The 22,445-nt window shown below is 42.3% G+C and overlaps 1 protein-coding gene across 1 annotated transcript in view; it reads right to left on the bottom strand.

Moving 5' to 3' along the window:
• The window catches only part of LOC147724410 (Y+L amino acid transporter 2-like), a 507,321-nt gene that overhangs the window by 162,680 nt on the left and 322,196 nt on the right, over positions 1-22,445 (bottom strand). Inside the window, exon 7 of the mRNA XM_086918041.1 lies at positions 18,182-18,278. Within this exon, the coding sequence (XP_086774167.1) occupies positions 18,182-18,278 (97 nt within the window). The remainder of the gene's footprint in view (positions 1-18,181; positions 18,279-22,445) is intronic.

Below are 22,445 nucleotides of genomic sequence, written 5' to 3'. Positions count from 1 at the left end.
GAAAGATTCTATTGAAAAGTTCTTCCATTTTCTGCGTTTATACCGCAGAGATTGATGTCGAAAATGCTCGATTCTGTCTAGTTGAATCGTGATGGGGATGATATAATGATCCGACCAGGGTATGGGTTGAGGATCTGAGGTATGACCTCCCTGCCAGTTCCCAAAGATAGGGTCTAGTAAATTACCTAATTGATGTGATGGTTCTTTGTTCTTTATTTCGAGCTGTACCGAAAGAAGCTCCGTTCGGGTCTCAGTAGCGTCATTGTCTAAGGGATCTTCAAAATGGGCATTGAGATCTCCTAGCACTAATAATCGAGATTTCCTTAGTGCTAAGTGAGTTATAGCTTCCATTAGGGTAGAAGTGAAGTCATACAATCTGCCAGGTGGTCGATATATCAAAATGCCTGATATGGAGTGATTGGGACCGGTGTTAATCGTGAAGGATCCTGCTTCACTATGGTCAACCTGTATGTGAGATAGAGAACATACTAGAGGGGCTTTCGTAGCTATGGCGATGCCACCCCCTCTGCCGTCTTTCCTATCCAATCTAGAGAGGGAGTAGCCGTGGGGCATGGCCTGGATAATGTCAGGGTCTGAGTAGTCATCTAGCCAAGTTTCCGTCAGGAATAAAATGCTAAGGTTTTGGTCCTCAAGTAGATGGAAAATTTCTAAAGCGTGCTTACGTAGAGATCTACAGTTAAGTAAGGCTGCTTTTATGGCGTGACCCGTGCTAGTGGCTGGGACATGAATGATGGGTTCAAAGCTGCACCTAGTACATTTATTTAGCGACAGGGCATGCATGGAGTGTTTACAAGCTGCAAGCATGTCAGGTTGGAGTGCAAGCAAAGCATGTCTGCCATACCTGATGGTGGTTTGAGTCGAAGAACCAAGGTTTGTGGCCCCGCGCCCCGTCCGGCCGCGGACGGGCGCAGACGGGCTGGACTTTGGCTCGACTTCGGCGCGCTTCCGGCGCGCCCGCTGCACGCGTCCGCTGCGCGGTCGCTGCCCTAAGCACATTTATAGTGAATGGGAGGGGTCGCTAGAGCGCTGACCTGTGCTCCCTGAGCCCGGAAGTGTAAGGCTCCTCCTCGCCCTCCGCATCAAACGTCCATGATTGGACGCGGCGGACCGGGGCGGGAGTGGGAGAGAACAAACTGATCAGCTGAGGAGAATACCAGATGTAAGATTTCCGCTAACCCACACTGAACGTTTTAAAAAATAGCCTCAATCGCTACATAAAAACATTCGCTGTCACAACAGCGCGAGCAGTGCAGTGAGATACGGGTTTTTAAATGCACAAAGTGAATGGAGGCTGCCTCTGCCACCGGCAACACTCTTCTCCAAAGCGCGTTCCTGTCCAGACTGACCTTAAATAACCTTTTACCATCAGCGTCGCTAGAGCGCTGACCTGTGCTCCCTGAGCCCGGAAGTGTAAGGCTCCTCCTCGCCCTCCGAATCAAACGCCCATGATTGGACGCGGCGGACCGGGGCGGGAGTGGGAGAGAACAAACTGATCAGCTGAGGAGAATACCAGAAGTAAGATTTCCTCTAACCCACACTGAACGTTTTAAAAAATAGCCTCAATCGCTACATAAAAAACATTCGCTGTCACAACAGCGCGAGCAGTGCAGTGAGATACGGGTTTTTAAATGCACAAAGTGAATGGAGGCTGCCTCTGCCACCGGCAACACTCTTCTCCACAGCGCGTTCCTGTCCAGACTGACCTTAAATAACCTTTTACCATCAGCGTCGCTATAGCGCTGACCTGTGCTCCCTGAGCCCGGAAGTGTAAGGCTCCTCCTCGCCCTCCGCATCAAACGCCCATGATTGGACGCGGCGGACCGGGGCGGGAGTGGGAGAGAACAAACTGATCAGCTGAGGAGAATACCAGAAGTAAGATTTCCTCTAACCCACACTGAACGTTTTAAAAAATAGCCTCAATCGCTACATAAAATCAATGACTGATTCTCTGTTTGTATATGTTTTGAACACAACATATGTGCAAGACTGTATGGGTGGATGAGTGTGTATATGTGTGTGTTATTAAGTGAATGACTGTCTCACTAGTGTCTTTATCAGTAACTACATATGTTTTAATCTAGTATATGTGAATATTGATGTATATAAGTGAGTATATGTGAGAGTGAGAGATTGTAAGAGTTCCTTTTTAACTATATATGTGTTTCTATAAGTGATTGTTTAAGAGAGTAAGTATGTGAAAGTTTCCTTAGAAGTAAGGTGGTAGTGTGTGTGTAGCTGTATATGCAAATAAATGGATGTTCAATAGTTTATTTGCATGTGTGAGTATGTGTGTCAGTAATTTTTGGATGACTGTCGGTGTGTAACAGGATGTATAGGTGTTTCACTAAATATGATGAGTGAATATATGTATGAGTGACTATATAGAACTGTTGGTGAATGAGTGGATGTGTATATAGATGGTGGAATTACTGAATTGGTTGTTGTAACTGGTATGGGGATGTCCATTTTTTTGAAAATCTCTATTTTTGAATATGTGTTTCAAGGGTTACATTACACTGAAAGGAGGTCTGTCACTCTGTCACAAGGATGGTGTCATCAGTGATGTCACTGACCATGTCATGAGTGATGTAATATGTGACGTCATCAGCAGTGCATTGCAGGCGCGCAAGATATAGTGAGTTCAACTAACTATAACGTGGAATTTCAATGGTTTTATGTCAGTAAAATTTCCAGCTAACTATAACTGGTGTGAAACCTATGGTTTTTTCAGTGAATTTAATAGGTTTTTTAAATGCTAATTCCTAACTATAACTGGTATGAAACCTATGGTTTTTTCAATGAATTTCCTAGGTTTTTTAATAGCAAATTCCTAACTATATATAGGGCCTCAAACCTATGAAATGTAATATTTTTTATAATGAATCCTATATAGTATATTTATATGATACAAATTTTTTTTTTGCCATGGAGCACTCCCGGTGCGCGCCCCGGTGTGCGCACCGGAAAGCGCACTTTTCCGGCGCGCCCCGGGGCGCGCACTGGTTAGCGTCCCGTTAGCGCTATTGCCGCGAACAAAAACAACATCGTGACGTATCGCGTAGCCGCGTCCGCGTGATACGCACGGCGTAAGCACACCCGGTAGCACTCCAGCGAATACGATCGCGCAACGTAAGCATTCGACGCGCTTACGCGACCCGCCGGGTCATGTGACCTGAAAATAACACTTTTTATTGGTGCAGAACAGTTTTGGTTTCCAAATGATGAAAGCCCGGGTCATGTGACCTGAAAATAACACTTTTCATTGGTTCAGGACAGTTTTTTTTTTTCCAAATGATGAAAGACCCCACCTTTTTTCCTTATTCTGACTTTGTCATTTGACTGAGGAAGACCTGTTTGATCATCTTTGAGAAATATTTTGTACTTTAAAATGGCTACAGTAGCAGCAGCAGCTGGAGCATCTGCACCACCACCACCACCACCAAGAGGACCACCAAAACATTACATTGGTGGTCAAGAAGAGGAGGAGGAGAGGAGAAGGTGGCTGCCAGTAGACAATACCCCATACAAGCCAAGGCAGAACTTTGTATGGGAGTTTTTTTCTATCCCAGAGGGCAAGAAGAAAGTCAATGCGGCCAAGGTGACTTGTTAAATCTGTGGCATGGAACTTTCAAGGGGGAACCCTAACAAAAAATATTCATTTGGTAATAATACCATGATTAGACACATGCAGCGCAAGCATCCGAACAACTATTCTGCCGCAGAGGTGAGAGAACTGGCCAGTAACCCTCCCCCAATCTTCACCAAGCACCTCCTGTATTTATTGTGGTAAGACCATCACCTATGGTGAGCAGAGCATAAAGCTCATCCTCCTTGCTGGTGACAACCACAATTGCCCCAAAAAACCTTAATTTTTTCCAGTTTTTTTTTTTGCTCCAGTTGAGGCGTTTACAATTCCCTGTTTTTTGTTTCTCCCCATAAAAATATCAAAAAAAATATAAAATAGTTCATAAAAGCCAGAAAAAGTACAAAAAGAAGAAAAAAACTGTTCTTTTTAGAACTACCTCCAATTTATAAAAAGAATTCTTCATTTTTTAAAAACTCTGTCATTCTTTTTCCCCATGGTACGCTCCCCGGTGCGCGTACCGGGCGCTCCCCCCGCAAAAATCGAAAAAAAAAGATTTTTTTTTTTTTGACCCGCGGGGCCCTTTTATGGCCCCCACATCAAACCTAGGGGGTCAGGGGGGGTCTACCCTGCCCCCTTTTCCTCATTTGTTTTTGCCACCTCTTGTGTCTCGATCTTACCGAGACACAAGATGGCGGCCGCTCCGGACTGTTTCGAATGTTTACAGACACCCGAGAGCCAATCAGGTTTCCGTGCGCAAGTCGCGTAGCGCGCCCGGTGCGCGTACCGGGGCGCGGCCATAGATATATATATTTTTTTAACCTAAATTACTCAAAATTCTCTGGAGCACATATCTTGAGACATAGCAAAGGCACATCGGGCTACCAGTCCCTACAATTTTGCCAAGTTTGGTGGAAATCCATTCAGCCGTTCGGGCTAAAAGTGAGGTCGACCGCCCTATGGAAATTAACATGGGGAAAACACATTTTGGGACCCCCCTTTTATCCCGACCCCCACTTGATAAATCCCCCCCAAACTTTCAGGGAAGGACCGGGGGCCGCGAGGCAAATTTGAGGAAATTTTCAGGCAGATTCCTCAACCGGCGCCAAAGTTATTCACAATAGAATGTTGAGATTTTGCATTGAAAATAATCCTATAACTACCTACTGGCGACCGCCAGTAGGTAATATATATATATATATATATATATATATATATATATATATATATATATATATATATATATATATATATATCACCATCTTAAACTTTTTAGAAACACTCAGTCACTGGATGATGTCATCAGTGATCTCATTTGAGATGTCATCAGTGATGTCATTAGTGATGTCACTGACCATGTCATGAGTGATTTACTATGTGACGTCATCAGCAGTACACTGTGGGGGCGCGAGTTATAGTTAGCTCAGCTAACTATAACAGCTGAATTTCTCTGGAATGAGTGAAATGTCAGCCTAACTATAACATTCCTGTAACCTGTGGTTTGTGTGGTGAATATATAAATATACTTGGAGTTTACAGCCCACATAAGCAATGAGAGGATGGAATTCGTAGATGTAGAAGTATATATCAAGAACAACACTATACACACTAAACTTCACAGAAAGGTAACAGCTGGTAATTCAACTCTCCATGCTACTAGCACACATCCCAGACACCTTATCAAGAGCATCCCCTATGGGGAATTCCTCAAAATCAAACGGATATGCAGTAATGAAATGATCTAACTACATGCTTAAATGAATCAGTACAGAGATTCTTAGCTAGAGGATATAAGATGATTGATCTAAAAGCAGCTTTATCCAAATTTCACAATCAACAAAACACAATAGTGACTTCTAGTGAAGACAGCACCAGCCCGTCAACTTCAGAGAGTGAGACCACTGTAAAAAAGCTCCAGTCAGATTAAAAACAATTTATAGTTGTCACCATAAATTGGTCAGAAGCATTATCAATAAAAACTGGCCTATTCTTAAATCTGACATTACAGTAGCACCGGAAATAGGTGATACACCAGCTATAACATTTAGACAGGCTTCCTTGATGAGGGATGCCTTGGTCAAATCAAGTCCCGAGGTGCAGGATAAAGGGAATTGGCTGTCTAACAGGACTGGATTTTTTAAATGCAGTTCCTGCAGAGCGTGTACATTTGGTGTCAACAAACAGAATTTTCAGATGCTTTTTCCCCTGACATGTGCAAAATCAAAGGATTTTTTGTATGTAAAACTGACTATGCCGTCTACATTTTAGAATGCACATGCCAGTTAAAATATGTAGGCAGCACAAAACTCCAATCGCATTTTGTAGCAATTGCGTACAATTGTTAATTCCGACTCTAGTTACCCGGAGGCACGGCATTTCAAATTGGTACATCAAAACAATCTAAATGACTTAAATTATTTTGTGATTGATGCCGTGCCCAAATCTATCAGAGGGGGCAACAGAGAAAGAAAATTAAGACAACTGGAGAGTCAGTATATTGTTCAGCTTGATACAAAAATGGCAAACGGTTTGAACACAGGGAAAGATTTATACCATTTTTTATGAAATCATTTTTTATTAAACTTTTTATGCATCGTCTGTGATTCTGTGAAATGTCCCTATTTGCTGCTATGCCTGTATGATTAGTGATTCATGTTGTGAAGACTTGCTGCTATGTTCTAGGATATTATTGATATATTTTGTGAATATGAATATTAATATTTATTATAAATATAATTTTGTATTCGGTTTTAATTGTGTGTGGATGGTTTTGGGTAGCCTTTCGGCTTTGCTTGTACTGGATTTTAACCGGTTTTACTAGTGGTTGTTTTTACTGGTTTTATTTGGTGTCTGTGGAGTGGAGGGACCGTTGACTGCTATTTGCACATGATTCGAACCTATGTATTATGAGATGTGTGGATTTTGTTAATTTTTAATTCGAGACGGAGCTTTCAGATATATATGTAGTGATCCAGCAGGCTATTATGAATGTAATACTCCAATGATCCTGATTTATTTATCAACACCTTCATGTAATGTTCGCTGGCTTTGCACTAATTTTGCACTTAGCACTTTTACTTGTATACAATAGCTGTGGAACTAGAGCAAATCGTCACTGTATCCTCATGTTTTTATAATGGTGAATACATTGGTATATACTATAGTTTTTAAAAAAAAAAATATATATTGCTAGCCATTCATGAATTTCAATGATGGAGTTGCTTTTATCTTTTTTAGCACGCACTTTGGAAATTAATTTATCTTATTTTTATACTGCTATGAGCACACAGCACTTTGCAACATTTTCAAATTTAATATATATGTTGTTGTTTTAAGCATAATGAGAATATTGACTTTTCAATGCTTTGATACAATAAGGGCACTTGCCCATGATGTTTGCTACAAATGTTTATCTATTACCTGTTTTTATGACTTGTTTAGATGAGGGAATATTTATTTATATATTCACATTGTTGCTGAGTCTTTTGTCCACCTCTATGATTGTGGGGAGGAGTATATGCTCTAATATGCAGTATAACGTCACCTGATAGGTTGGGGCGTGTCATGTGATCAAGACAGGGGTTTCCCTGTCAAAACGCATGTCATGTCTGCTTTTGGTCAAGGAATAAAGCCCTGAAATACCTCATTGCTGTGTGGTGGTCCGTTTTCTGTTTTTTGCTGTCCCGAGAGAAGTCAGAGGAATCAGCGCTTTGGCAATATCAGGACTGTGTTTGCAATATATATATATATACAAAACCCTTTCAGGCATAGAGTGACGCATAAATTATGCAAAAAAGAAGGAGAGAACTCTGGGTAGTTCTCAAGTTTTGGTGGAAAGCAGCTCCTGTTAGAGCACTCTCAACACCAGCGAAACTCTAGATCTGCTCACCTCAAATGTCTGTTTTTCTACCAAAATTTTTAAGCATAGGATTAGCACAGTGCTATCCACGCCGAGATAGAAAAGGACAAAGCCTTTTGCCATTTATACAGCAAAGTCTTTCAGCATAGGAGTAGCAGAGTGCTGTCCTTGCCGAGCTGTAAAATGACAAAAACCATTCATCGCTCCAGGCACAGTATTACAGCTTTGAATTGGTGAATTGGTAAAATACCAAATCAAGCCAACGTGAAATGAATAAAAGCAACCCCTGACACAGTGTTTCGCTCTAGCTCTTCAGAGAGGTATAGCTTTGTCCAGACACAAGGGAGCACCCAGTATAAGTCAAAACAAAACCCTTTCAGGCATAGAGTGACGCATAAATTATGCAAAAAAGAAGGAGAGAACTCTGGGTAGTTCTCAAGTTTTGGTGAAAAGCAGCTCCTGTTAGAGCACTCTCAACACCAGCGACACTCTGGATCTGCTCACCTCAAATATCTGTTTTTTTGGGGTTTTTTGTTTGTTTTTCTATCTCGGCGTGGATAGCACTGTCTTAATCCTATGCATAAAAACTTTGGTAGAAAAACAGACATTTGAGGTGAGCAGATCTAGAGTGTCGCTGGTGTTGAGAGTGCTCTAACAGGAGCTGCTTTCCACCAAAACTTGAGAACTACCCCGAGTTCTCTCCTTCCTTTTTGTATATATATATATATATATATATATATATATATATATATATATATATATATATATATATATATATATAATTACCTACTGGCGTTCGCCAGTAGGTATATATAGTTAGGATTATTTCTCTATGGGACTTTTGAAAATTCTATGTCTAATAACTTTGGCGTTTGTGGACGGAATCGGCTGAAATTTTCAGGAAAATGGCACATTTTGTTTCTGAGCAGCCCCTGAAAATTTGGGGGGGGGGTTCATCAAGGGGGGGCCGAGAAAAAAGGGGGTCCCAAAACGCGTTTTTCCCATGTTAATTTCCATAGGGCGTTTGGCCTCACTTTTAGCTCGAACGGCTGAATGGATTTGCACGAAACTTGGCAAAATTGTAGGGACTGTTAGCCCGATGTGCCTTTGCTGGGTCTCAATATATGTGCTCCAGTGGATTTTGAGAAATTAACGTTTGAAAAAATTTATATATCTGTGACAGCGTCCCAGATAGCGCTCCAGATCGCGTACTTTTCGCGTCATGGAGCTTTGCGAAGCGATGCTGATTGGCTCTCCGGTGTCTGTCAACATTCTAAACAGTCCGGAGCGGCCGCCATCTTGTCTCTCGGTAGGATCGAGAGACAAGAAGAGGTGAAAAACGAAGGGGGAATTTAATGAAAGGGGGCAAGGTAGACCCCTCTTGACCCCCTAGGAATGATGTTGGGGTTATTAAAGGGTCCCGTGGGGAAAATTAAAAAAATTTGATTTTTCACAGTAGAAGCGCTTCTCGGTTCGCAAATTAATGGCGGAATGGATTTGCACGAAACTTGGCAAAATTATAGGGACTGTTAGTCCGATGTGCCTTTGCTGGGTCTCAATATATGTGCTCCAGTGGATTTTGAGAAATTAACGTTTAAAAAACAGGTATATCTGTGACAGCGTCCCAGATAGCGCTCCAGATCGCGTACTTTTCGCGTAACGGAGCTTTGCGTAGCGAAGCTGATTGGCTCTCCGGTGTCTGTCAACATTCTAAACAGTCCGGTGCGGCCGCCATCTTGTCTGTCGGTAGGATCGATAGACAAGAGGAGGAGAAAAACGAAGGGGGAATTTAATGAAAGGGGGCTAGGTAGGAATGATGTTGGGGTTATTAAAGGGTCCCGTGGGGCAAATAATAAAAATTTGATTTTTCGCGGTAGAAGCGCTTCTCGGTTCGCAAACTGGTAGCGAAACGTGAATTCGCCATTTTGTGTTTCGATTTCATTAAATTACTAGGTATAAGGGGGTAAGGGAGACGTATCCTGACCCCTTTTGTTTTCTGAGGGTGGCTGAGGAGGCTCATATATGTTGATACATGTCTTCCAGCGGCTGTATGTGAGCGTTTTTTTTTTTGTTGCGTGACGTCTGTTAACGTTCGATTCGATGGAAATCAGGAACTGTTGACCGCCATGTTGTCACTGCGAGTAAATATTTTGTTTTAAATAATTGTTATAAATTAATCCTTATTGATAAACATTGTCTGCGCCATCTTGTCTTTTTTGCAATGCCACACTTTTGTTGAGCACGGCAGCCATTTTAGATGCCTTGACCAGACCTACTCTCTGCACGCCGCCGATCCTCAGCATGGCTCCTCACCCTCGCAAGCATCTCCTCCACGCACTGGTCACCCCCGCTCTCTCTCTCATGCATGGGCCAGAAACCTCCTCCCATGTGCGCTGCTCTTCCCTGAGAATCACACCCTGTGCCCGCCCGACACCACCCTTTCACCCTATTCACTACCGCACCCTCTGAAACTCTTCTTCCTCTGTGTCCGATTGTTCAGGCCAGTCCCAGGCTATCACCTAGCCCTGCAGATGTAGTTTATGGCCCCAGCTGTAGAGAATCACCCCTCTTCAAAGGAGTTACAGTAGATCTGTCACACCACACGCGTTCCTACTATCTGATAACCATCCTGTATTGTGCTTGGGGAGGGAATTCTCACTGTGAGGGTGTGTGGGACCGAGCCTGAAGCGGAAGATTCCAGGGATGCCTCTTTGTACATCAAAGTTTTTACAATTATGTGTCACATTATAAATATATAGTACTCCAACAAAGTAGGATTATAACACTTTAATAACTTTTAAATATATAGAACGCAACAAAAACAGTAAATACATTTAAACATTTTTTAAAAAAAAGAAGCAACAATGGTCAGTAGCTGTGTTTTGTGCGAATAGTCCCAAGGCAGCACAACGTGCTGAGTTCTGGAGGGCACCCAGGTGATGTTACCTGGGTGCCGCACTGGTTTTTGGTATCCTACAATGCAGCTCCGAAAAACGGCGTGGGGCGTCCCGGGGGGTGCGCGGGGAGGCCTCGTCAGTAGCGGTCTGTTGTGCGAATAGTCCCAAGGCAGCAGATTGCGCTGAGATGTGGATGGCACCCAGGTGATGTCCAGTAAGTTGTCGCACTGGTTTTGGCATCCTACAATGCTGCTCCGAAAAACGGCGTGGGGCGCCCCGGGGGGGGGGGGGGGGGGGGGGGAGGCGGCGTGAACGGGCCTCCCCAGGTGGAGGCTCGTCGGCTGTACTGGGGCGCCCCTTTACCGTTTCAGTTGCCATTCTGCTCGCTTTTGCTACACTGTGCCTCATCCGCCATTCAGCTGTTTATCGCCCGCTCTTGCGGCTACAGCGTCTCGCTCACCATGTAGTTGAGTTGCGCCCACTCTTGCGGTGCAGCGATAGGCGGCTGGCACAGGACTCTTAAAATGGCGGACGGCTCTTCGGATTTGGGCCTGGTCCACTAACATGGCCCTGGGACACCTTGGAACTCGGACGTCCCCTGAGCCTGGAAGATTTTACAAAAGTCTTGGGGGCTCCCGACTTCTGCAGGCTTCCGGTGGGGAGCGGCTGCCATGATTGCTCACGGAATGACCACGACGGAGCCACGAGATGGTGGTGCTCTCAGGCTGACGCCAGCTTTAGTCTGAAACATCTAGAAACAAGGTGGGGCTTTCATCGTTTGGGAAAAAAAAATGTTTTAATCCAATGAAAAGTGATATTTTTAGGTCATATGATCAAGCCTTCTATCATTAGTAAACCAAAAGTAAAATGAACCAATGAAAAGTTTTATAAAGAAGTCACATGACCTGTTATGCTTACGTTACGCGCTGCTATAAAAAGCATAGAAAATCCGTTGGCACGTGAGGCGGCGTCAGTAGCGGACCGATGTGCGAATAGGCCGAAGGCAGCACAACGCGCCGAGATCCGGATGGCACCGAGGTGGTGTCCAGCAAGTTGCACTGGTGTGGCCATCCTACAATGCTGCGCCGAAAGTCGGCGTGGGGTGCCTGGGGGGGGGGGGGAGGTGGCGCAAACTGGCCTCTCTCGCCTCCCCAGGTGGAGGCCCCTGATGTGCAGTGCGGCGCCCCTTATCTTTTCACTCGCCGTCCAGCAGAGTTGCGCCCGCACTTGCTGCTACAGTAGGCCGAAGGCAGCACAACGCGCCAAGATCCGGATGGCACCGAGGTGGTGTCCAGCAAGTTGCCGCACTGGTGTGGCCATCCTACAATGCTGCGCCGAAATTCGGCGTGGGGCGCCCCGTTGGCCTGTGAGGTCGCGTCAGTCAGTGGGGGCTGTTTGAGAAAGCAATGTGATGCTGTGCGTCGCCCCCAAGATGGAGGCTCCTCGGCTGCAGTGGGGCGCCCCTTGGTGTTTCACTCGTTATCCAGCTGAGTTGCGTCCGCACTTGCGGCTACAGTAGGCCGAAGGAAGCACAACGCGCCGAGATCTGGATGGCACCGAGGTGGTGTCTAGCAAGTTGCCGCACTGGTGTGGCCATCCTACAATGCTGCGCCGAAAGTTCCATGGTCCGGATGGCAAGTCCTGGATGTTGGGTGCCATAGTTGAGAGCCAAGATCCGGATGGCAAGTCCTGGATGTTGGGTGTCACAGTTGAGAGTTCTGAGTTATTTGCACCTGCTGCAGCTTCATTATTGCCCTGGTGTGGCCAAAGATCGCCCATGACATAGGCGGCCGGCTCCCATGGTCCGGCGGAACTTTTTTCCTTTTCCTTTCTGCATCTTGTTCCACAATCCGTTTAACCTTTAGACACGACCAGGTCCCTGAATGTGTGCAGGGGGACGCTATTGATTGAATAAAAAATGTCGGCTTCACACAAAGCTGACTCAAGCGTTGCTGGTGATGCTATACAGACAAAAAATGGTTTTCAGTTTGTACATTCTTCAGGATTTTTCCATCCAAGTCTGCTTGAGAGTTTGTAGAACAATGGCTTTAGATCTTGCCCTCCCCTCTTTTGACTGTTGGTCTTGTTGCCTATGTCTTCTGTTGTCATTTAACTGAAGCTTTTTTGACTGCCGAAAGGGGTTCTGGTCCGACCGCTGGTTGGTGGAGATATTTTGACTATATCCTGGACCTGCCCGGCCTCGCCCAAAATGGCGCCGGTATAAATGGGGCTCGTACCTCCTTGTTGTGTACTGGTTGCACAACCTTGATATCACGAGATACGTATGCAGTTTTGAAGCACATGGCGGGCGGGAATGAGAATTGATTGAATATTTCGACATCCCTATTGATATTAAGTTCTGATGTGTTATTGATTACTGTACTATTGAAAGTTCGAATTAATGTCACCCATGGTACTTGCCCGCAAATGTATATCTAGATAATTTTATTGTAAGTGGCCCTGTCGTATTTTAATTACAAAATGTACGTCCACCGATTCCGCAACTGTTAGACACCTTAGTTCTTGCAACCTAATGGCCCGCTCGTTGCGTTCCTCTACAGTGTAAATGTCTCCTCATCATATACGATTCCAGTTTGCTCCGTGGCCGGCCCACGTGGTTATAGGCCCGTATTTGTATACTGACATTTTCACAATAAAGGTTTTTAAAACAAAACATGGTAGTAGTATTTACATTGGTAAAGTTTTTAATTTTAGTCACTGTTTTCGAATCAGTAAAAGGCAAGTGAAATAAAGCAGTCCAATTACATGACGGATAAAAGGTATAATACGCAGGAACGCAGTAAAGATAAATGGTCAAGGGCTGTTGTGTTTTTTACTCCTGCAACATAAAGTGATCGATAAGAATCTGATATTCGGGCGTATCGGCGACTAAGACAGCAAGCCGAGCATCTTTTGCTCAACGGCTCCGTCATGGGACGAAGAAACGCCCTTTTGCTAGAAAAAGGAATATATTTTACTTGCAGGACAGTTGTAAATTTTCTGGGAAAATACATTAGCCTGGAACATTATAACATATATGTTTAAGAAAAAATAATGTTCGAAAGCAATAAAAAGCGTAATTTTTAGGTCATATGACCAAGCCTTTCATCATTAGAATAACAAAAGTAAAATGAACCAATGAAAAGTTTTATTAACAAGTCACATGACCTGTTATGCTTACGTTACGCGCTGTGCGCCGCGCCCCGGATCCCTTCCGGGAAGCTGCGCTTCGCGCACTGGAGTACTTCCGGGTGCGCTAATGCGGCGTGTCATATAACGCATTACGCGACAATGTAGGTCCAGAATATAGTCAAAATGTCTCCACCAACCAGCGGTCGGAACACAACCCTTTCAGCAGTCTAAAAAGTTCTGTTAAATGACAACAGAAGGGACAGGCAACAAGAACCATCAGTCAAAGAGGGGAGGGCAAGTTCTTCCCTACCGGGTCACGTTGGGGCGCTACCGGAACTGATCTAATTGGTAGTCTACAGTGTTTCTGGATGTTTCAGACTGAAGCTGGTGTTAGCATGAGAGCACCACCATCTCGTATCTCAGTCGTGGCCATTCCACGAGCAATCATGGCAGCCGCTCCCCACCAGAAGCCTGCGGGAGTCGGGGGCCCCCAAGACTTTTGTAGAATCTTCAAGGCTCAGTGGACGCTTTCGAGAATGGGGCCCAAGCCCTAGCAGACAAGCGTCCGAGTTCCAAGGTGTCCCATGGCCATTTTAGTGGACCACACCCAAATCTGAAGAGGCGGCCGCCATTTTGAGAGTCCTGTGGCAGCCGCCTATAGCTGCATCGCAAGAGCGGGAGCAACTCAACTACATGGTGAGCGAGACGCTGTAGTTGCAAGAGCGGGCAGTAAACAGCTGAATGGCGGAAGAGGCACAGTGTAGCAAAAGCGGGCGGAATGGCAACTGAAACGGTAAAGGGGCGCCCCACTACAGCGTGTCTTCAGGTAAAACGGATTGTGGGACAAGGTCCAGAATGAAAGAGTCATCAAAAGGCAAAAAGTTCCGCCGGACCCCGGGAGCCGGCCGCCTATGTCGGGGGCGATCTCAGGCCACACCAGGGCAACACGACTTGGGGAGGGGGCAGTAGCCAAGCGCCCCCTCCCAGTCCGCGCCATCTCACCGCCCCTCGGGGGCCTCCGTCAAGCGGTTCAGGGAGGCACCGCATCACATTGTTTTCCAATGTAGTCAGGTCCACAAACGGCCCTCACTTACTTTGAGAATAGTGAAGCTGCAGCAGGTGCAAATAAGCTTCAGACAGTGTTACAAGCGCTGCTCAGAACTCTGAACTATGGCACCCAACATCCAGGACTTATGCCATTTGAGCATGGCAGTGACATCGAAGCAACTCAGGGACCAAAACAATGAACGTACACTCACGTATGAAAATCTTACTTGGGGAGGGGGCAGGAGCCAAGCGCCCCCTCCCAGTCTGCGCCACCACACCGTATGTTGAAAATAAGTTTGTTGAAATATGTTGAAAATCTGAAGCCATCGTTCTACAAACTCTCAACCAGCCTTGGATGGAAAAATATTGAAGAATGTACAAACTGAAAACCAGTTTTTGTCTGCATAGTATCAGCAGCAACGCTTGCTATCAGAGTGCATGAGTTTCATGCTCGATCGATTGAGCTAGCCGGATCGGGCAGCAAAAAGTATAAAATAGTTATGTAAATAGTTATTTAATAAAATGTTTTACCCTGTTACTTTGCTGGTGTGTTGTATATATTTATATTTATAATATTTGCATAGGGTTTGTCGTTATTTTGGGTGGGGTGGGGTGGGCGGCAGAGTCGAGCTGTCTTGCAGCCATCATGGTGTGGAGCTAAGTTCATCTCACTAGTTTCGTATTTCTCATGAGGGGTTGTTCTTAATGTTTCTATTTTAGCGAGGTCAAAAACAGATCCCATTAGTGGCCTACTGATTTTGCTCGATTCCTTTTGTTTTTTTAAACGATTTTTCACTATCTGCAAAGACTAAACAGAGTATTGCGACTCTGTGCTTGTTTGTAAATACAGAATGAACCAAAGAGAACCAATTCAAAAATATTAAATGCTTGGATAACAATCAATCAAATGGAGAGAGAAGCAGGCACGAAGGATTACAACGGGGGCAAAGGCCTGCGTTAACTACCCTTCACTATCTGCAAAGAGAGAGTACTCCTAAGAGAAAAGAGGGGGGGGCAGCGTTCAAAGCACATCAGCGTGCATAAACACGAAAATGTTTTTACCTATCATGTACTTGACATTTGACAGCATTTGATATTTGCTATTAAAAACCATTGAAATTCACTGAAAAAACCATAGGTTATAGACCATATATAGTTAGGAATTAGCATTTACAAAACCTTGAAAATTCACTGAAAAAAACATAGGTTATAGACCATATATAGTTAGGGATTAGCATTTACAAAACCTTATTTTACTCGCATAAAACCATTGAAATGAGCATATATAGTTAGTTGCACTAACTATATATCGCGCACCCGCATTCCACTGCTGATGATGTCACATATTACATCATTCATGACATGGTCAGTGACATCACTGATGACATCACTGATGACATCTCAAATGACATCACTGATGACATCACTGATGACATCTCAAATGACATCACTGATGACATCACTGATGACATCTCAAATGACATCACTGATGACATCAATGATGACATCTTAAATGACATCACTGATGACATCTCATTTGACATTACTGATCACATCACTGATGACATCATTCATGTGATTATACGATGAACCTCTTTAGACTCTGATATAACCTTAGATACACTCAGTGTAAACAGACACTCACAGACTGTCACTCATCCATGGAGTTACTCACACACCTAGTCAGTCATGCAAAGAATCAATCACACCTCCATTTCCTCAACTATACAGTTATACACATCTTACTTATTCAAACATATACTAACACATATTTACTCCCTTATACAATCCCTGATACAAGTTCACAATGATCCATACAGCCACTCACACATTCACTGGCTCTTATGCACAGTTATTTATATATGTCAACTCTCACATGTAATGTGTTTTACATATGTACTTACTTTGACATGTAGCACTGAGATATCCATTCACTCACCAATACACTCATGCACACAGTCAACCGCCCATGCAGTTGTTTCCACATGCACTTTTGAACCCATACATCTAGTGAATCAACTGCTCACACATCTATGCACAGAGTCATACACCTCCCTAGCCACCCCCACACACACTCAGTCTCCCATACAAATACTTGGGCAACCAATCAATAACCCATACAGTTACTCATATAGCTACTGATCAACACATGCAGCAGTTTACAGAACAACAGACATAATGATGCACAAATTAAGACAGTTTAGTCACTAACCCATGCACTCAGTGAGACACAATTAATCACTCACTTATACAGTCAGTCATGCACCTACTAAATCCTTCATCCAGACACTTATACATCCACTCATTCTTCAATATGTAATACATATTTTAACTTTACAGAAACATACAGTCACTGGATGTTGTCATCAGTGATGTCATCAGTGATGTCATTTGAGATGTCATCAGTGATGTCATCAGTGATGTCACTGACCATGTCATGAATGATGTAATATGTGACATCATCAGCAGTGGATTGCGGGTGCGCGATATATAGTTAGCGCAACTAACTATATATGCGAATTTCAATGGTTTTATGCGAGTAAAATAAGGTTTTGTAAATGCTAATCCCTAACTATATATGGTCTATAACCTATGGTTTTTTCAGTGAATTTTCAAGGTTTTGTAAATGCTAATTCCTAACTATATATGGTCTATAACCTATGGTTTTTTCAGTGAATATATATATATATATATATATATATATATATATATATATATATATATATATATATATATATATATATATATATATATATATATATATATATATATATATATATATATATATATATATAAATATAATCGCCACCACTTGCTTTCCTCGTATAGCAAACAATGACGAAGAGCAGAACTATATATGGTCTATAACCTATGGTTTTTTCAGTGAATATATATATATATATATATATATATATATATATATATATATATATATATATATATATATATATATATATATATATATAAATATAATCGCCACCACCACTTGCTTTCCTCGTATAGCAAACAATGACGAAGAGCAGACCCAAAATTACTGATGCAAAGTTAGAGTGTCTTTATTGTGCCCAGCTCGCCCGCCATAACGCGTTTCGCTTCCCTCTGAAGCTTGATCACATATGTGTGTGTGTATATGTGTGTGTGTAGGTTTCATATTGTCATGCTTGTGAAATATAACCATTGTAGTACTTAACGTGAAACGTCATGTTGCAGTTATAGAGAATTACAGTAAAAACTAAGTATTTGCTATTTAAAATAATGGTTCAGTACAGTATGTACCACGTGAGGTACTTGAGCTTTTACATTTAGGCTGCAAAATGTAATAGCATTCAACGGAAGGAACCCCCAGAGTGTGGTTAATAATGTTTTTCATGCAATAAATATGATTCTGGCATAAGTTGTCCACAAGATAAATGAAAGGCTGAGTCATTGCCGATAAGATCAGCTCCTCTAACATCCCCTTATGCTCAAATACTGGAGTTCTTAAAATGGCATCTCAACCTTTGGCCACAGTGAATCAGAAATCTTAAGCTTAGTTTGTGTAGTGACATTTGTGTTCAAAGGTTTCAGATTCAGAAGTCCCCTGATGAAGGGATTCAACTTATTCAACCAAGGGTGCATAAAGTAGCAGGAAGCAATACTTACATTGAACAGCAGAGCAGGCACAGGAGTGAAACATTCTATATTAATCAAGCTCAGAGTGGCAGGTAGGTGACCTTCCCTTGCCCCAACATAGAAGAGCCTGAAGGGAAGAAGAAAATGCAATATTCAGCCTTAAAAAGCTCCACATTACATCAAAGAAACATTAAGAATATTTTTTAAGGAAGTTGTGGACCTTGGTACAGAGAGCAGCTGTTTCATTGAATTTCTCATCTCATATTTCAAACTCTTGTGTTTAGTGAAGAGATCAACAGTATGAATGTATATTTGTTTAAATCTACCAGACAGTGTGAAGCCATCAAAAGAGCAATAAAAGTATCTTAGTTTAGAATTTAGCATTTAAATAACCTTAGAAAACCACTGGAAAAACACAGGTTTTAGGGACCTTATAGTTAGAAATTAGCATTTAAAAAACCTTAGAAATTCACTGAAAAAACACAGGTTACAGGAACTTTATAGTTAGGCTGACATTTCACTCGTACAAAAACAGGAGAAATTCAGCTGTTATAGTTTGCTGAGCTAACTAAAACGTGCGCCCCCGCAATGCACTGCATGTGGGGAACTAGCAAACACCAGGATAAGCTCTGCTTAATAGCACCTTCTGTCATTCCCATACCAAAGCTCAGAAAGGAATCCTAGACTTGAATAGTAAAGAAACTGTGCTGAGCCCTTTTTTAATGTGTGTGGAAGTGTGTGCATGTTTGTGGATGTTTGTGCTAAAGCCTTCACAACTTTTTTCCCAAAAAGTTATTCAGGCCGAATTTGCTTCCTTTTTTTCTCACAAAGCAAGGAATCTAAAGGTACCCAGGGTTTATGGGTTCCCCTCTGGTAGTGAAAAAATATAGCCACATTTTGGGTTACTTTTGAAAAATGGGAAAATGTCCTATGCAAGAAACTATGTGGCGTCAAGAAAAGTTTTGAAGTGCGTAGACCACCCTCTTCCCAGCTTTCAGAAATGGGTAGAGTTGTAAAAAATACTTTTTACCATAGGTTCTTTACTTTTCTAGGTGGTAGTCGATTTCTACCTATAGTTGTTATTTCACCCTACTTGCTGTTTGGGGTGGAAAGAGGCATGAAACCCATAGGGAAACCTGAAAATCAATTCACTTCCGAGATGTATATAAAATTCAGAATCCAGCAAAGGGTAATTTACAGAGATCCCTCAAGGTTGTTAAAAAAAACTATTTCTTGTAATAAACAAATCATGAAAATAAATAGTAAAAATAGAAATAGATGCAGTGTTTTTATTTGCCCTGATAACAGACATAGTAATATAACGTTATGTGCATCAAAATCTTCTGGTGATAAGGGTATATATGTGCTGTTTTTTATATACAGTTAATTTTATTGTACAAAAGCATTTACAACTCAAAGTTATTAACTGAGCTGCAGTGTATAATAATGTTGCATTGTGTACAGATCACGCATCATTCCATTCAGTTAAATATAATTAATGAAAAATGGGTACCACGGAAACCTATGCATTTTTCAATATTCCCAATACACTAGTTAGGAAATGTAGTTTTTTGTACAACTTTGAATTTGGCACTACACATAAGTCCATTGGATTCACAGGAAAGTGTGAAAAATGTGTTCTTTCTTGCATATTGGCCTACAAGTCAATAACAAAAATAAATTAAATCAATAATAACAAATGTTCTAATACTCTGTTTTCCCACACTTCTCCCAACAAAAATGGTTTCCTGCTTGTGAGAGTGGGCCTATAGTCCACAACAGAATACGTATTTCTGGTAATTAACGCACTCCGTAAAGACCACCATAGTTTTGCCATATCAGCATCTCCTTGTTGCTTTTAGTCATGAGCTGATGGTTCTCAAATTCTTGATTCTCGTCTGTTCTAGTGTTAGCATCAGATCATCTTATAGAAAGCTCCGCTCTTAGGAGTCCAGCACACCACAGAACGACTGTTGCCTGGGCTACCCAAATTCACCATAAAACACTTCATAGTGACCCTTCATCAGATCAACATAACACAGCTGCCCTCTGTTCACTCCTTGTGTTTTCCGTGATGGAGGAACCAGATATGGAACAAGCCTCAAACAAACCTGGAAGATTGTAGCAGTAAATCACATATTTCCCCAGGATGTAATACCTAAAGAAACAAGTCAGATACATATACTCATAAACACAAATAAATGTACTGCAGAGGGTCTGCATTCCGCCCAAGAACATGATGCCAGAGCAGCCGGTCAGTTGCATTCATGAGATAAAGCCCAAACAATGTCTACTAGTGAGCGTCACCCTAGATAACACACATGACACACCTGGTCATCTCAACCACCTCAGATTGTGACCTCCAGTAGGTATTTGTGGCCCCTTCTGTGAGAGTGGGATCAAGCATCTAACCACGCAATTTATGACCCACTGTGACAGTATTTCCTGGCCCAAAGGGAGGGCGAGCTTTACTTTATTGCACCCACTGTATAGAATAAAGCATGCCATGTACCTAATGCAAATTGAATTCCAGCGCCCAACTGTAAAAGATGTGGCTGCTATTATCGGTAGTTGTTGTTTCATTAAGCTTAAACTGTTCCTTGCTGTTTTGATATTCAGAACCCGCTTCAACACCAGTATTTCACCAACTTATGCAGTCAAGGGGTAAGTTTACATGTCAGGCTGCTCACCTTTGTATGTCACATAAAGATCCGCTATCAGACATGGAAACTGATCCTTGTCTAAGTGAATTTTATTGTCTGGGCATTTCACCAGTCCCAGACTAGAAAAGTGCAATAATTTTCTCTCCAGAGTTAAACTGAGAAGCTGCCTATAGACTAAAATTGACTTTCAAATGACCTGGGTGAACTTTTGTATAGCAATCAAACTAACTCCGTTCTATGACTTTAGGCTATTCTATTGGATATCATGGTTAAGCTCTAGGACAAGGACAAGCACATCCAGTTCAAAACATGTGTCGACTGAAAATATCCAAGTTAACCTTCTTGATCTAGGATACGAGCTGCTCTGACTGAAAACAGAACAAAAACCACTTTAGTCACTGTATATCTGAATCTGGAATTATCTCTTTGTGATACAACTGGTGGGTAGTAAAGGCACTAAAAAAATGGATCTGCCATCTATTTGCAGCTGACTCCTGACATTGTTCTTTGAATAGACTCTAACTTCCTGATAGATCATGGGCTATTGCATTATTATGTCAGGGCTCTTTATGTCAGTGCCTATTGCTTCTGGTAATAGTTCAAAATGGCGTTTGATGAACATGTTGCATTGCTCTGCTGAAGTCCAAACTTTTCAACTAACAAAGAAATCTAGATATTAAGCTATGAAGTGGTGCTTGTTTGCCAATGTCCACCACTTTCTGATTTAAAATATCTCTAGGTTTTATCTATTGTTATTGTTTTTTTCCAGTTCTGTAGTATTTGATATGAATAATTGATAGATTACATGCAGGCTGCTAGGCCTGAGAGATGTTTTTGATCTCATCATCTAACATATCTTCTCTAGCTTCCAATTCTTTCATGTAAAGTTAGCTTTCATTACTGAAGTCTTAAAGGGCAATATGTGCTGACATAAAGTAGTGAAAAGCTTTTTGTAGTCTCTTCCTATACTCTTTATTTGGTATGTAGTGCGAAATTAGCCATAGTTGTGAAGGCTGAGAGATTGAACAAACTATGGTCAAGCCAATTTCTTGTTAGTGAGTACCACTTTCTTTTTCATCCACATGGTGGGCAGAGGTCATTTAACTCTACCAAAATTTGAAGTGTTTTCAAAAGATGGCGTACTTCTAATATCCTCCTATGTGACATGCAACTTCAGTGTTTAATCAGAAGTACTCTGTAGCACTTTTTCTTTTAAGTAATGGATGCCAGGCTCCTCAATGTCTTTCTGCCAGCGGAGGGGTTAGTCATTAGCTTGACTATGGAATGGAGCCAACTAACGTATCCTGGAATCTGTTTTATCCATGGATTAAGATGATTATAACAGAACTTGATCAAAGGTTATAACAACAGCTTGACATAATTCTCCAGCAATATTAATCAAACAGATGAGTATTTTAAGTTGCAACAACATTTAACCTTACCCACAAAACAAGGTCTTTGTTTTTCTTTGTGTTAGTCCTGATTCCTTTACTAGGTGTGTGTTCATTGGCCTGACACTGCAGTTGCTTCAGGTTAGTGTATCTGGAATAACTAAAGTTTGTATTTGTATGTTGTTTTCACTCATGCCTACCTTTAATGAATGTTCCTCCATGACGTGGAATGGAATCTAA

The sequence above is a fragment of the Lissotriton vulgaris genome, chromosome 4_1, assembly GCF_964263255.1.
Source record: "Lissotriton vulgaris chromosome 4_1, aLisVul1.2, whole genome shotgun sequence".
NCBI classification, from domain to species: Eukaryota; Metazoa; Chordata; class Amphibia; order Caudata; family Salamandridae; genus Lissotriton; species Lissotriton vulgaris.
Note: the sequence above shows the minus strand (reverse complement) of the source record. Positions and strands in the feature narration are given on the sequence as shown.